The sequence below is a fragment of the Betta splendens genome, chromosome 2, assembly GCF_900634795.4.
Source record: "Betta splendens chromosome 2, fBetSpl5.4, whole genome shotgun sequence".
NCBI classification, from domain to species: Eukaryota; Metazoa; Chordata; class Actinopteri; order Anabantiformes; family Osphronemidae; genus Betta; species Betta splendens.
Window position 1 is genome coordinate 21,479,447 of NC_040882.2, and position 16,594 is coordinate 21,496,040.

The window sequence follows — 16,594 nt, forward strand, 5'->3', positions numbered from 1 at the left end:
GAGCCATAAAAGCCCAAAGCAAATGTCAGGGCTGTGCATCAGGAGGTGGACGTGTCGCAGACGAGGCAGGTTAACGACAGATGCACACGAGGCCGACACTGCATTCTCTCTTTTTATTCAATGCCATCATTAAATAAGAATCTGTACATCTCTTAAGCAGGTCTATGACCATTCATTCGCAAAAAGTAATAATGATATCAATAGGTTCCTTATTAGCAACCGTAAATCAGCTGAAGTGCTTCACGAGGCGACCAGAAGGGCCAAGAGACCATACAGCAACAAAAACGTTCCTAAGAACCGTGTACAGCACACGCACACACGCATTTCTCACACTCACACACACACACACACACACACACACACCTGAGCAGTGAACCATACACCGTAATAATTAAAGACATTAAAGCAGAACTGCCTGTTCATTCAGAAACAGCACCAAACATCAAAAATGATTGCAACAGTAATACTAAGCTTAACATTCCTCATTCAGCATCATCAGTCATAAGAATCTTTACATCTGCGAATGTACAGGATCCCACTGGGCCCCAAACCGGAGTGTTGGCATGCTGATCGTCCTGGATGCTGCACATCAGTCAGCCCTACGCAGGCATCTGAAGGTGTGAGTCCATCTGCCCAGCAGAGGGCGACACACACAAAGAGCTCCCCAGCGTTCAGAGTCAGGGCTGCTGCAGGAGCAGGCTGCACGACACCCTCTGCACCAGAGAGCGTCTGGAAGCGAAGCAGGGTATTGCTGCATTAACATCTGTGCAAATTCTGAGGAGACCCACTTTGCTTCCAGGGCGGGTCTTTGGTGCAGAGTTTCCCACTCGGGTCTTTCAGTGTGTATTTGGTGTTGACAAGCCAAGGCTTATGTCTGCGGCCCTGGCAGGGCCAGTGCGGGTTCCGGGCTGGCGGTGGCGGTGGGGGTGGGGGACGGCGGCAGGCCTTTGGGCCCCGGGCAGAGCAGGCCGCGCGAGGCGCCGTGGTCCCGGTTCAGGTTCTTGTAGGGGTTCCTGCGGGGCGGGGCTCTGAGACACAGAGAGGGGAAGCGCAGCCCGGCAAGGCAGCAGCCGGGACAGGAGATCACCTCCTCCTGCTCCAAGGAGTGGCCGCTGCCCGAGCCGAACGGCGACGCCGCCGCGGGGTCGCTGGAGGGCGAGCGGTAGCCGTTGGAGTTTCCCGCGGCCGCGGCGTTGGCGTAGGGGGTGCTGGACCCCTGCGGGCGGCTCATGACCACATTGTTGTTCTCCAGGTGCGAGAGAGGGGGCAGGGACGGCGGCCCGTTGGAGTTGGTGGCGCCAAAGCCGTTGGACAGGAGGGGGGTGAGTGGAGGAGGGGAGGGTTTGGAGCACGGAGACGAGGCGCTGGGCTGCGTGTCCGGGGAGCTGGCGCAGTCCATCGGCTCCTCGTCCTCCTTCTCGTGGCCCAGTTTCAGGGAGAAGGGCTCGATAGACGGAGGAAGACCCGAGTCGCCCTCCAGCTGACTCCCGCTCTCCTCTCCCGCCTCCTTCTCCCCTCCCAACAGTCGCCTCTCCTCCTCGCCCTCTGGGAGGTCACCGATCAGCGCGCGCGTGATGTACGGCGGCGGCGTGCAGGGCAGCGAGTGGCAGCGCCGGTGCCGCCGCGGCGCCCGGCAGCCGTCGGCCTCGGGGGCGGCGTCGCAGTCGGGCGGAGGCGGCAGCGTGAAGGTGAGGGAGATGACCGACTTGCTGGGAGTGTCGAACAGCTTGATCTTGCCGCCTTTGAGGTCCTCCCTCTGAGAGAAGGGGTTGACCCGCGCCGGGGCCGCCAAGGCGGCGGAGGCCGGCGCCGCGTCCTGGAAGCGCAGCCCGTCGGATCCGCCGCGGAGGAAGCAGTGATCCGATGGCAGGCAGACGGACCTGCGTCTCAGAGGGCAGACTGCCGGAGGAGCGGCTGGAAAGAAAAAGCCATTTGGTTTTTAATTGGAAGAAACCGGGCGTTCACCGGCTGCGGCACGACTCACCTCTGACGGCAGTGCGGTCCTTCGGCTTGCGCTCGGCCTGTCTCGTCTCCAGCTGTGCTACAATTTGGGAAAAGGATGGTCGGAGCGTTGCATTCATCTGACAGAGAGGAGAAAATTAACCGATCAGAGGGTTTTTTTCATACAGAAGCAAAGACTGGCAGGAACTGGAGCAGAGTGGGAACTCACGTTACAGCAGGCGATGGCGAGCTGCAGGAACTCAGGTGGACAGTCTCCCACCATCTGCTTAAAAGCCTCCACGTCCAGACCAAAGTCCTGCACCAGACAAGAAAAGCAAACGGAATAAGGTTTTATATTGGGATGCTTTTTTTGACAGGTGATTTAACTGCTGTAATATCAGATAACCACAAGAGGGAGAAAAGCTGCTGCAAACATCTTCCCATACACGTAAAAGATCACAGTAGCGCTAGTTAATCTGTCCAGACATAAGAAAAAGAAGCCTTAATTGGTCATCATCACATACAACGTAACATCAGAATTTGTGTAATGCATTTAACCAATTCTCTGGGGGAGCTAGTACAAAGTGTCACTCAAGGACACACTTGGAGCTCTGCTGGGGGTTTGAACCTGCAACCTTCCACTCCCCAAACCAACGTCACTGCAGCAGATTTATTTTCAGGGTCCTTGTTAAAAACAGTTTGGTTCATCTTAGTCAGAGCTTAAAATCTGCTTAAAATCAGCTAAAAATCTGCTGAAAATACAAACCCTACACGACTTCGAGAGATTTCTGTGGTACAGTGACATTTCTGGAACATTCAATCAAAATAAGGAAGTTGTCTGTTTCACAAAGATAAAAATCAGCAGTAAGATTTAAAAAAATGATACTCATCAAAAACATTATCATCAAAAATGTTGCAACTGTTGCTTAAGACTAAAACTAATTTTAACGCAGGCACTTGCACAAGACCCTGGTGCTGAGGGAGTTTTTGAAACGATTAGAGCCCATATGAACACTATCAAAGGCTTCAATGGGATGAGATGAACATGTGATGATAAGTGTGTGTGTGTGTGTGTGTGTGTGTGTGTACACACACACAAAGAGCGTCCCTCGTACCTCAGTGCGTGGCAGGATGTCGGGATCGGCCTGTATCCTTGCGATGATCTCACACAGGATGATCCCATATGCAAACACGTCCACCTGCAGAGGAGCGGACGCGTCCGTCAGCAGCAGATACACAGTAAAATGACACCAGCCACATGTGGCGTGAACTGCTGCTACTGCTACTGGTAAACATGCGAAAGAGTAAACAAGTACAAATGGGTAAATAAAGGTCAATACAAAATCACATGACATGAAAGCTTGGTGGCTCCAAACCTTCTTGTCCTGGACCTGGCTCACACCTACTTGTACTTTCCTGAAGCGTATACTGCCTAAATAACTAAACCATCAATGTTTCCTTACATGCAAACCCAAAGGACACCAAGCGCAGCAGACGTGATTGATCAAATATTTACTGCTGTGCTTCAGCACCTGGATGCCAGTGGTTTGTGCTGACATTCACACCCACTGTAGACCTTGAACCCTAATGAAGGAAGAGCTCTGTCGGTACCTTCTCATTATACACCTCTCCTCGGAGCACTTCTGGAGCCATCCAGTAGGGGGAGCCGACTACAGCGAGGGGCTCCTGGTCCTCTTCCTCACTGTGGAACAGAAGACAGACTGAGTGAGAGAGGAAGTGTTGGAGGAAGCTGGATGTTACACCAGCTTTAGAGGCATCTGACGATAAACTAATTATTCAATTAAAATGACTCATGATCGTTATATCAACTAATCTGAAAATTAGACCTAGAAATAATCCAAAAGGAGGAAGACGGATTAGAAAAAAAATATTTATGCTAATGTTTTTATTTTAATACATCTCCTAAAAGGTTCGTCTGGTTTAAGAGAAGTCTTTGAACAGATCAGATTTAGCTTTTTTATTTTGTAACAAAATATCAGAATCAACTGCACAACATTTACTCCATTTCTTGCAGACAAGTCAGGGTTTGCATGAATACAGATTTCCATTTTGTCATGCATTTAAGATTTTGTGATCTGCAAGATCTGCAAGAGAAGTGTGACAGCGACGAGGACAGAAACAAGTGACCAGGACGGGAAGAGCCGCGCGAACAGGCTTCACGCTCCATTTCATTAACGCCGAACCCAATCAGGAGGGGTTATACGAGGTGAAGAGAGTGAGTGAGTGAGTGAGTGCTCTGTATCTAAGAAACCACAATGTTTTTCAGTTTTAAAGAGATACTGTAGTGTTGTGCAATTTATGCTGAACAAAAAGGAAGGAAGAGAAGAATGTGCAGGGCCAACATGCTTGCACACATGCCGGCGTACGTGCACGCTCCCCGCTGGCGGAAGCTCTCTGTGCTATTTCTATCTGCTGCTGCTGTGGGCTATGATACTGCAAAAAAAAAAAAAAAAAACACACACACAGCGAGGGAAAATGATGACAGAGACGATCATGGCTTATATTGTAAACACCGTTTGGAGGAGTGGACAGAAAGAAGACGAGGCAGAGAGAAAGCAGGTGAATGATCGTAGTGAATGAACAGACGAGACTGTGAAGGACGACGGCCACTTGTCAGCTCCAGTGGTTTCAGAGAGTGGAATATTTTGCCCTTATTTGGAGCACTTGGCCTAAACTCCCTTATCCTCCTCTATTCTGTGGAGGACAACAGTGTTTGACTAAAATAACAAGGTAAACAGTCCACAAGAGTGACGGAAACGCAATTCACCAGCTGCTATTGAAGCAGAGGCCGGAGCAAACAGAGGATTAATGTTTGATAGCTGCAGGTATGCAAGAATGAACACACACACACACACACACACACACACACACACACACACACACACACACACACACACACACACACACACACACACACACACACACACACACACACCTGATGGTGTGTGTGTGTGTCTGTGTGTGTGTGTGTGTGTGTTCGTTCATAATGCCGTGTTTCTTTAAGCAGCATCTGACTCCCAGACATTCAGGGCTGAGCCGTGTACTCGTACCGGTGCCAAGCTGTGCATAATGCAACAGGCACAAAAGAAAACAAAGACGGAGTGATGATGCGGCTGCAGAATCTTTTGAATAAATATGCTTCATATGTGAAGCGGACGGTGTCTCCATTAACTAAATAACAGAAGAGCTGGGCATTTTCTAAAGTTCAGGTCTCACTAGAACAGGTTTAAGCTGCTTGTTGCAACTTAGAGTAGTTTTTGTGAAAGGCTTTGAATGAACCTCGCCATCTACACATTTGCCGTGTTTGAGAGCTTTAGTCGCCCGATCCCTCGGGGGATTGTGGGTAGTCTGGCTCTGTCAGGGAGATATTTTTCAATTACTTTCAACACGTGTCAGGTTCATTAGTTACACTCGCTGCATACAGGACCTTCTTCGCAGTGGAATATTTTCCCCCCATGGTGGTAACAAACTCAAGTACAGAGACATGATGTCACCACAAAACCAGTTGCAAGAAAATAAAAAACACAACTGAGGACGACTGCCACTTTGCTCGCAGAATTAATGGTGCTGTATAAAATATGCCACATAAATGTCAGAGCCACGCAGCTGCAAACACAGCGGAGGCAGCGGGTCTGTGAGGCGTCACGGCCGCGCGGATCAGATACCGACACCGCCGAGCTGCGGTTTGCACCATGAAACGACGCGGGGGCATATTAGTAATAACAGTTCCACAGCAAGAGATTAACGACAACGTGTGCCTGCACACTGGAAAAACCCAGAGAACGTCTGAGTAATGAGCCTCATCATCCTGTGTGACTGTGTGTCATCTGAATGAGAGAAGCTGTGGGACACACACACACGGACACACACACGGACACACACTGTTGATAGAGGTTGTTATGGACTGACCTGTAATCTGGGATTTTCTCGGCCAGGCCAAAGTCTCCCACCACGGCGGAGCACGCGCAGCCCTCCCAGCGCACCAAGCAGTTCTGCACAGGGGTCAGAGGTCACACATACGCCATCGTTCAGTTTTTATTGACTCGCTTGGCTCCGGATACGTCTACTGTCGCTCCAGAGTCACAGCTCATCCATCACAGAAACTTTCATTCTTCTGAAGGTTTTACAAAAATGAAGGGATTATTTGAGAAAAGCAGCCGCTTAACAGCTACAAGACCTCACATGACCTCAAAGCTGATTTTCTACTGTTCTAGTTGTTCAGCACTAAAGCATGAGGTCACCGTAAGCATCCTGGAGGTTTAATCTTTTTAATCTGTTGTTCTTTTCAGTGTTGCTGCTTCCTGCAATGTGGAGGCTTGAGCCAAAACCCTGATCGATACAAAGCAGGACTGCAACAGGGAAAGTGCCACAGAGCAGGGCCATCCTGGATCAGAACCGGGTTAAACACTTGGAAACGTTCAATACGTTTGTAAAACTAGAGGTTTAAGACTTTGGGTTGGTCAAGCAAGCGGGTGAACAGTCAGGTCAAATCTAGGCCAACATATGTGGGAAACAGCTTCCTGTTACAGTGTACTGTATATTTTACATACTCATTAATTAATTCAGAACTTTATCCACGGCGCAGCTTTTCCCACAGATCTATTTATTTGCCTGGTTGGGACCAGGCCCAGCGTCACTGCTGAAGGACTGGGTCTATTTGTGCACTGGCTGCAGCATTAAAAAGGACACGAATCAAGTGGTTGTGCTTAAAAGACTGAACAAACTGGTTCCTTTACATCCTTGTGTCCCTGGACACATCTCCGACGCTAAACCCCTGTTTCAACCCGTGTTGTCACCTTGGAGGTCAGGTCCCTGTGGAAGATGCCCTTGCTGTGCAGATACTGGAGTCCGCGGGCGATGTCCAGCGCCAGGCTGAGCCGCAGGCTCCACGGCAGGTACACGTCGCTGCCCAGCAGCTGCTCCAGGTTTCCACCGTTGATGTACTGGACGAGCAACAGCAAGAAGAGAGGCTCATGAGTGAGGCTGGCATTTAAAAACCAGAGCACGGCTGACGATCATTAATGTGATTTATACGACACTGCCTGAACCTGTTTGGAAGTTAAATATTATTTAAGAGCCTGATAAAACTAACGCACCCAGTAGTACAAACGTCAGCTGTGGCTTTTATAGCAGGAGGAGGCTTTAATTCACAAACTGCATCTTATGTTTTAAAGAAGGGATCCAACGTCTAACAGTACCAGATAATTGTTATTTAAAGCCTCCATTGAATGAGAAATGGAGAATTTGTCATTTTCCGTGTGTTTCTTGTAGCTATGAAGGGAATGTCTTTTGGAGGCCAAGATGAACAGCACAACCCCTCCAAGGTGTTATATTTTACATTCCAAGTGTTTTTAAAGAGAATCTGGGGGCAAATATATTGATAGATTTTCTCTTACATTTTCTAAATGTGGTTTCACAACAGACCACGCTTTGCCAATATAAAACCATGCACGTCACATATGTTTGCATTAACGTGACGTTGAACCTGCGTCACGACATCTAATCGCTCTTATCTCCCATCTTTTTCCTCCATCACTGTTGTTTCAGCTGCCGGCTACCATGGCAACGTCAGGTCAACTCAGGAGAAACAGGTGAAGCATCAAGAGCTGCCTGGCTTCTGTGTTCGACCCAGAGCAAACTAGCTAGAAACCAACCCTCAAGGAACCTGGTTCGTTTAGAGAATATCTTGTGTGTAATTCTCCCTTAAAGGGAAAAGTGCATTAACATATGTCAACATGCGATTCTTCCTGGGTGAACAGCATCTCACCTCTGTGAGAGCGTGGAGCTGCCCCTCGTGGACACACACGCCGATAAACCTGGAGGCAGAGCAGGCAAACATGAGTCACTCTTTGGTTGAGTCATAAAATCGAGGTCCATCACACACAGAGATAAACACAACAGCGTTCGGAGGCAAAGGTGACACTCTCCTGGGAAAACTGCCTTATCTGATCCAAGGGTCCAAGAGAGTGAGGTGCAGACTGTAAAGCACTGCGAGGTAAAGGTCGCCTCCGGCATCAGCCTCTTGATTGGATTTTATAATGAACGCATGTGGCTGACTTACCTGAGTATGTTGGGGTGGGACAGCCTGTTCATGAGCTGCACCTCCCTGAGCATGTTGGCTCGGTTGCTGGCCAGGATGTTCATCTTCAGAGCCATCACCTGGCCAGACACCCGATGCTGCACCTGCATCACAACACAAAGCGCTCAGACAACTGGAACCAGTCTGCAGCAACAGCATTTAAAAGCAGCTCCGTCACCATTTTTGTCTGTCGAAATAGTGAGTTACGCAAGTTAGCAGAGGAAAAAACACAACATGGCTCAACAGACTCACTGGAGCAATAAAGGCTTGTTCCACTTTAGTAAAGCAGCTCGATAATTTATGGAAAACACAAAAAGACCTCATGGTTCACGCTCTCATAACAGGCGATTTATTACACATCATATTAGTTAACACTAAAGTAATAAAACTAGGCCTCGACTTTGAGTGATATTTAAAAAGTGGACATGAAACTTTTGCAGGTGGAGTCTGTTTGTTTTGGCTGCTGCAGCGCTCCAACCTGCTGCTACGGCCGTCTACCGTAACCACGGCGACGCGACATGCTTCGCCTCGGGATACGTGTCTGTGCAGATCCTCTTGGCGAGTGATGCGCACAAGCGGCAGACGATCAGTAAATGCGCCGACAGTGTGAGGAGAGTCGGGGGCGTTCCTGGATCCGCCCAGTGTTTGTACTGGTGAAGTAATTAGCAGTTGCTGCGCTGTCTGCGCGACACGGACTGTGGCAGTGGGCGTGAAGGCGAGACTGGTGCAACGACATGAAAGGTGTCACATTCACGTGTGAACTCTGCAGCGTTGGCGAATGACAGATTCCTGTGAGCTGAAATTGGTGGAACGAAGTTAAAGACTTGTTTTGCAACTAATTGTTTAAATCCAACAAAAACCTTTGACTTGTGTTTATTGCTTTAAACACAACCAGCGGGACTGGAATAGCTTTGAGCTAAATGCTAATACTTGCTGATGAGGGTATTTATGGGTACAAATACAAACTAGTTTAATACTGGTTTATTTATAGCAATTAGGAAAAGTAGAAACCCAAATTAGCAGGATTGTGAATTTCTGCACAAACATTTCATGGCAGTGAAATTTAAACCTGAACCTCGTGGTGCTCAATAGTTCACAACCATCTCTGGAGGAGTCTGTACTGTGATCCAGGCCAGTGTCCCATTAGCCTCATAGTGGTGATGGCCCTGAAAGCCAATTAGACGCCAGACTGGTGTGCAGCAAGTAATGCTATTAATGCGCATCTCTGGCAGTAAATCCACTCCACGGAGGCATTTGCAGCCTTTAGCTGGTAGCAAAGTGCTGTACGCATGGATGGACCCGTAAATCCCAAACAAGCACACGGTCTCCACAGATGATTCTAGATGGTTCCAACCAATGTAGTTCAAACAAAATCTTGTCTAAAACCCTGAAATGCGCTTGTGTATGAAACTGATACAAACAAGGAAATAAAGTCACAGTCCGGCAGAAACGAAACCCTGCAGGACCGATCTCTACCCCGATGCTGGGTCTTTACACACTGATGAGGCAGAGCTGGAGTTCACAGTCCAGTCAGCCAGATGAAGCACAGACGTCAGCGTTACGCGCTCATCTTCCTGATGCGCAGGTTACGGCCCGATCGGCCTCGTAACGACGGCTCAGACTCAACGCGGGGCTCAGTTGCGACTTCTTGTCCTTCACATCCGCGTGTGTCACGTTTGCAAACCCTCCAGAAGGACATGGGGATTTTCCCAGCACACTTCATGCCAACCTTCCCAGTCGTCTCCATGGGACGGCTGCTGGAATGTCAGTGTCTGTGGAAGCGCCCTGAAGCTCTCAGAGTCTGCCTTGGAAAGTGCTGCTGTCAGCGAAGGAAAGGTCACCGGCATCGCTCTCTCTCTCCAGTGTCTGTTATTACGGTGGCAGCCTGATGGGAGCGACCGATGCCCAGTGAGACGTGCTTCATGCTGTCTTTCTTGCTCTTGTGTGTAATGCATCTACAGAGTGACTGAAGCACAGACAGCGTTCACAGGAGAATTGGTTTCACGCTCAAAGTCCACTTTAAGATTCAATTGACAGATGGAAATTTCTGCAGAGCTTCAAATAAACAGTTTTATTTTGTGGCTGGACTATTATAAGACTAAGCTAGAAAAAAAATGACGTCAAGGCTCTTAAGTCCATGGTTTCTGAATACAAAAAGCACTTCATACTAAATGGAATTTCTGGTTAATTTTATCTATTTATACATAAACAGCTTTTGTAGCAATGACAATACAATTCTGAGAAATGCCAAATTCTTTTATTCCTCAAATTCCTATAAATATGAGGACGTGAGCTCAGCCCTGTTCTGCGGATGTTCAACCTTTATGATGATTGTTTTGCCTTTAATACAAGGATAAATTAATCTTGGTTTCAATATTTAACTTTCACTATGACGTAACAGAAAGAAACCTCTCACATCATGCGAGATCTGCGGTGGGACCGACTCCACACCTCCAGCTGATTCCTCCTAGACTCCAGCATCCGGTCTGGTACCAGACCAGTGAGAGGCGTCGCCAGACAGGATCCGTCTGCCACGAATGCAGCATTAACACGAACTGAGGCATTTCAAGCCAATACTTAAGCTTTACTAATTTGAAGGCCCTCAGGGACCAACTGGAGGTTCAGGGAAGCGACTCCAGCGCCTGAGGCTTAGCGTGAACAGGCCGAACGTGTGAGCGCGTAGGAGTGGGAGTGCGAGGGGGGGGGGGGGGGGGGGGGACTCAGAATAATCTAACAAAATAAAATAAATATAAAAAAGGAGCCTCTATTGTGTTGAACAAGCTGAAGTTGGATTTGGACTCCACCCGGTGTTGGCAGACTATGAATGGATGGAAATCTGACGCATTTTCCCCCCTTAAACTACAGATCATCTTTAACTCTGAGCACTCGTCTGTCAGTGCTGTACTTAGCAGAGTTCCATCCGCGCGTTTCGAGCTTGTGAGCGTCGAGTTTCAGCCCGTTGACCTCCGCTGAATGCTGGTGGACGCCGGCGTCTGATAAACACGCCGTGGCCGTGACGCAGCGCTGCATAAGTGCTGTTTTGGTGCTTCGAGCCCAGCTCCACCGCGTCACAGACACATTTCACCATGTGGTGATGCTGCACAGACGAACCCGGAGCCGTTTGTTTACCTTCTTCGGGGAGCGGCCTTCCTCGAGGCTTGGCCAAAAACACCGTGGGCACGTGAATGGCAGGAAGCGCTCATTGTGCATCGATATAAACACACAGCGAGTGTCTCAGGGGACGACGCCTTCAACAGCCACGAGGAGGACGGACCCAAGTCTTAATTGTGCAACTCTTAGGCAACGCTTCTCTATTTTAATCCTAGGTCCGGCAGAAACACTTGAATGATAAACACAGCGGTTCAAGCGAAGACAGGAACTTCACCGGCTCGAGCCTGCGCGTCTGTGCAGAACGTAAACAAAAACCGAATAGCTGTGCAACGACCGGAGGGAGGGGGCCGTAACGAGGGAAGAGCCTCACACGGAGCGGCTGATGATCACGTCTGCACTGCCCGATTTGTGTGTCCGCTGCATCTCTGTTGTTGTTTCACCTTTCCACTGATTCTGGTCACATTTTAAGCATCTGCGTCTCCTAATCTACACAACAAGTAACATGGGTTTTGGGTTTAAATCACGTTCATCTTCAATGTGCATGAGATGGAGATCTTTAGAGAGAAAAAAAAATGTTGCTCATCATTAAAGTTCTCAGTCAATTCTGTTGTTTTTCTGGATCCTCTGGGACAGAAAACTGGACATTGTTGTTACAAGTTAGTTTAAGCAACGAGGCCTTTGACCTCAGTGATTAAACGTGATCACAAAGTTACTACATGAACACACACACACACGTTTACGGCGTTTGAATTTGGACACACACAGTTTGTCAACTCCTTTCCACATCACACTCTGTCACAAGCCGCTGACAGACGCTCAAAAACATTCAAGGATTTGTCTGTTGAGACTCAGGTCGGTTTTAAATCCCGTCTTTATCTAATTACTGTGCGTCAGCTTATCATCATGTGTTGAATGCAACACACGCCTCCATGACTTGACTCTAAATCAGGCTAATCACAGGTTTTATGATAATTACCACGATGACGAACTTTGTTATGGAAACATTTGGCCTCATAGAAACGCATTTCACTGAGCTCACACCACAATTATAATTAAAAAACAAACCATTAAATCTGCCTCCACATTAACTTTCTGCCACCGTTAATGAAAGAATGATGAGTCGGGTCGAGATGAGCCAGCAACACAATAACACTATTGATCTGTGCTGTGTAACAGCACCTTACACAACAAAGTGTGGTTTCAAATGTTATTAAATGTTCTCCATATTTAATCAATGTGTTGATTGTTGATCTATTAACTGGGTTTGCTGTGAAAACACTAGAACTACCGCACATGTGTTCGGTTTAGTTTTTTTCCTAGCAGGAGAGAACGACAAATAAGTGTTAAAGTATCGTGATGAGAAAAGACCTGACGCCATTTTAAGTTATCTGTGGGTCTAACTTAAAGACTGCAAAACGCTCCACACGCAATTTAGGTACAAGCGGTATAGACGTCTGCAATAATACTAATACTACTAATAATAATACTAATAATGCCTAAATAAATAAAACAATCACAACTGAAGCTTTCTGGGTTGTAAACACGAAGGGGACACTTAACCTGGTATTTTAAGAGTTAATTATACTCCTGACGAGAACTGATGCTGATAAAAGGCTTTTATGCAGAGATAGCAGCAAACACCTAAGAAGAAAATAGGGCAGATTCCCATTAGATGAAGAGACTTGGGCCCTGCACAGTTTAATATCTGCACTTTCTGTCCTGATGTAATGCAAAACAAAAAAAAAATTTAATAAATGAGGATGAAATTTATTAAGTAGGAAGTTCAGTTTCCAGGTTCTTTGGCAACAGGTGTTCACTGCATTACAAAATAAACTATTTATCATCAGAGTTGAAACAGCTAGGAACACGAGCGCTTGGCGAAGGCATCAGTAATCGATCACAGAACCCGCAGGCACATGCACACACCGTCTTCTTGCACAATTTCCTTGTAACCGAGAGGTGTTGTTGCTTTGGAGCCCGGGTTTCGTCACGTTTGAGGGAGCAGACGCACACTCTGAAAAGAATTAACGGGAAGATGAGGAGCGGCGATGGGAGGATCTGTCTCGACACGTGCGCGCTCTTCCTTCCTGGTGCTGCTCTCATTTGTCTCAGGTTGCACAATGGCACGCCGGCGCGGTGAATGGCTGCCTGTCTGCCCGCTGCGCCCCCATTGAACACAAGTCAAAGCAGCACAAAACGGCCGTCTCAAAGCCGGAACCTTGACTATATGCACCGTGCGCTGCAGCGGCCTCCGCGTCCAATACACAAAAACAGTCCCAGGAGAATTTTGAGCCCGAGCCTCTTCCCTCTGAACCCGGATGCACGAACAATTGCTCAGTCAGTCACGTCTGCAAAGCCTTTAAATAAGACTGATAGCCGTGGTTACAGTTTTGCATGTATATGGCGCTATCAAAGGGCAAACTGATCCAAAGCGAAGTGGCAACTTGACGAGCCAGCAGTAAAGTCGGGGGCATTTGCATGCTCATTGAACATTCAAAGGGCAAAGCAGAGGGAGTGGCCTCAGACTGCGGCCCGTGGACCAGCGCCGATGAGGCCGAGCGGCGCCACCGAGCCCTGGGTCCGGCTGAGCCTCTGCAGGAGAGCTGCTCACGTCCACTGGTCAAATGGCAACGCCGCTTTTTAATGCGTCCCATCCATTAGAACCACAACGCTTCATCGGCAGTGAATGTGACAGGATTATTTATCATTAATCAGCAGCAGCTCTGCAAACGGCACCAATTAATACGAATTAGGAACAACAGTTGCCACAATATCTTGACATTCGTAAACAAGTGACTTGGGAAACATTTGACATACGTTGTGCAACCGACTGCAGGCGGGACTTTCCTGTCTTCCCCCCGAACGCCACCTTTCCATCATGTTCGGTTACGATGCGACGACCAGCGTTTGTGGAGCTCGTTTCTTTTACAGCCACATTGAACACGCGCTGAGCCAACGATCGAACACCGTTCTGGACAGAGTTTCTGCTCCTGCATGTATCGGCCCTGCTCCTGTGTTAATATGAAATCACCTTCACGTTTTTTTTCTAAATATATAACTTTATCTGTTGCTGGGCTCAACAAGTGACAACTTTATAATTAAACAACAGAACTTGGAAGTTTCAGTTTATCCCCACAACTCAACCAGTCACAGAAAACCCAGACACGGGAGAACAAAACGCCACAGAGACGTCCCAACAACCCTATTAATAATGGATAGATTCCACCAACAGTCAGAGCCGGGCTCATTATCATGCGTTGGTGCAAATCAATATTAAAAGCACGGCCTGATGTTTATTACATGTCATTTGCTCGGCCTGTGAACCTCGGCCATCTTACGTCACCGCCGCCTCAGAGCAGGCGGCCGCTCCGTGCTCAGACTGCGGGTCCGGACGCGGCGGCGCAGAGTTACCTGCACGCGTGCAGGTCCGGTCCGGACCGCGGCCGCTCACGTGGCCCCGCGCGCGGCGCCTGCCTTACGACATGTGGCACAGGGCACAGGGCAGCGCGGGGTGGAAACTTACATCACCGCCGCTCCAATTACAACCTGCTGCAGCCAGTCAGCATCACACAGTTTGGTTGCCATGGATACCGCTTTGCTCCGAGACGGTGATGGATGAAGTGAGTCAACAGGAACAGCTCAAACAGGGCTGTCAAGAAGTTTACTTCTCACCATCAGCTCATCATAATAATTAGACTTACACCGGAAGTTCGACGTCTTGACTTCTTGTAACTAATAAAACCCTGAGGATGAGCGCAACAAACCTCTTAATTTGCCTTTTCACAGACTGAGTCGAACCGTGACAAATGCCTCTCACCTTGAACACCTCGGAGAAGAACCCGGCGCCGATCTTCTCGCAGTTGAAGTCATCTAGTCGCGCCAGGCTGGACACGGCGCTGCGCAGCGCACGGTAGGAGGACGGCCGGATCCGGTTGGGTCCGTGGACGCTGTGCATGGGCGGCTCTGCGTCTCCTTCCTGCTCCGGCTCGAGCTTCTCCGTCTCCATCTCGGACGCCCCGGGAGGAGGAGACGGCAGGAGGAGGACGTGGGATGCGTGCGTGGTTTAAAATCCAGCCCGACTAATGTTTACATTTCCCATGTCCGCTACGAGGCCACGAGCTGCGCCCTCCGGAGGGAGGGGGGGGGGGGCGCTCAGTGGGGAAGCCAAATGTCGCAGCTGTGGACGGAGACCGGCGGCCCAGCTTCTGTCAAATCCACGCACGGGGTTCGGGACACGCTCGTGCTTCAGTAAAGTGCGCAGCTTGAGCGGCGTTGCATCCTGCGCAGTCCGTGCGCAGTCAGTGCGCAGTTTGGCTGAAGTCCCTCATGCCGCGCGGGAGGAGGCTGCGCCGCTGTCTTCCTGCCGCTGCTGCTGCTGTCTTGGCAGCAGCGTCCCTCTCCGTTTCCTCCAGCTCCGCTCCTCCTGCAGTGGAAAAGGCCGGGGCTCTGCTCCCGGTTCCACCAATTGAATTGATGGCTTCCACTGTGCGGAGTTGCCTCACGAGCGCTGCAGCCTATAAAACTGGAGAGGGACAGTTTAGAGGGGGCGGAAACAAGGGCGTTCATTTACCACATTAGGAGCGAGTGTGCGCGTGCGTGCGTGCGTCCGTCTTTAAAAGTATGGGTTATTGGAAACAAATTAATAGCACGCGTCTAATCTAAAGGAAACGAAAGACAGAAAAAGTCCCAATGAGGCTCTACGACGTCATCAGTCATGACTGGAGCTGCCTGACGTTTCCTCCGCATTACCGCGCAGCGAAATGAAATTTAAACAGAAGTCAATGCAGTTTAGGAGAGAGACTAATGGAGAGCCGGTCGTAAATCGGCCTGTCGGCACTCAGGTGATAAGCGTGGATGGAGCGAGATACCGCCTCACATTGTTGCTGCACGCACTTTGCCCACACGGGCGCTAACGCGACCCACGCACTCGGACGGCGTTCAGCATAGGTCTAATGGAGGCTGGAACCCCCCGGGGTCTCCTGACGCGGCGCGTGGACGCCCCGCAGACAACTGCGTGTCTCGGCTCTCCGCTGCGGCTCGTGAATTATGGATGACGAGCCGAGCGGAGTTCGGGCTCGTCTGTCACGGACTGAACGTCCCCATCGGACGGAGCGACGCGGACGACACGACCGCAGCCTCCCGATTCAAAGTCGGAGCGCTGACGCACGACTGCGCCGTAATCGAGCGACGCGCAGACGCGTGTTCGCCCGCAGAGCAGGAGCCGCACTTACCTGGCCTTCGGGAACGACACATGGGCCGGCGTCCTGCGTTGAGCCCCGAGCCCGGATCAGCCGCGGCGTCCGGTTACTGGCGGCCGGATTTTACTTATTAATCATCTGCGTGCGCACGCGTACGAGCCTCGGTGGTTTCGTTTTACCGCCGCTGCTCGTCCGCGCCTGCCTCGCGGTAGGTTTGGCTCGAAGGAAGAGGAGCGGTGACTTT

General features: G+C 49.6%; 1 protein-coding gene across 1 annotated transcript; it reads right to left on the bottom strand.

Moving 5' to 3' along the window:
- Nucleotides 1–98: 98 nt before the first annotated feature.
- Nucleotides 99–16,594, bottom strand: tesk1b (testis associated actin remodelling kinase 1b). Its single transcript, XM_029136993.3, has 11 exons — nt 16,384–16,594; nt 14,970–15,674; nt 8,024–8,145; nt 7,730–7,778; nt 6,759–6,905; nt 5,872–5,954; nt 3,553–3,643; nt 3,057–3,140; nt 2,171–2,257; nt 1,985–2,081; nt 99–1,914 (listed from the first exon to the last, which is right to left on the bottom strand). Exons 2-11 carry the CDS (start codon nt 15,156–15,158, stop codon nt 869–871), a joined length of 1,995 nt encoding a protein of 664 aa, XP_028992826.1. The 5' UTR covers nt 15,159–15,674; nt 16,384–16,594; the 3' UTR covers nt 99–868.

Coding starts and splice junctions, on each gene's coding strand:
- tesk1b (XM_029136993.3), bottom strand. CDS start 15,158: ATGGAGACGGAGAAGCTCGAGCCGGAGCAGGAAGGAGACGCAGAGCCG. Junction 3,644..5,871: donor GAGAAAATCCCAGATTACAG/GTCAGTCCATAA, acceptor TCTGTTCCACAG/TGAGGAAGAGGACCAGGAGC. Junction 1,915..1,984: donor GGACCGCACTGCCGTCAGAG/GTGAGTCGTGCC, acceptor TTTTCTTTCCAG/CCGCTCCTCCGGCAGTCTGC.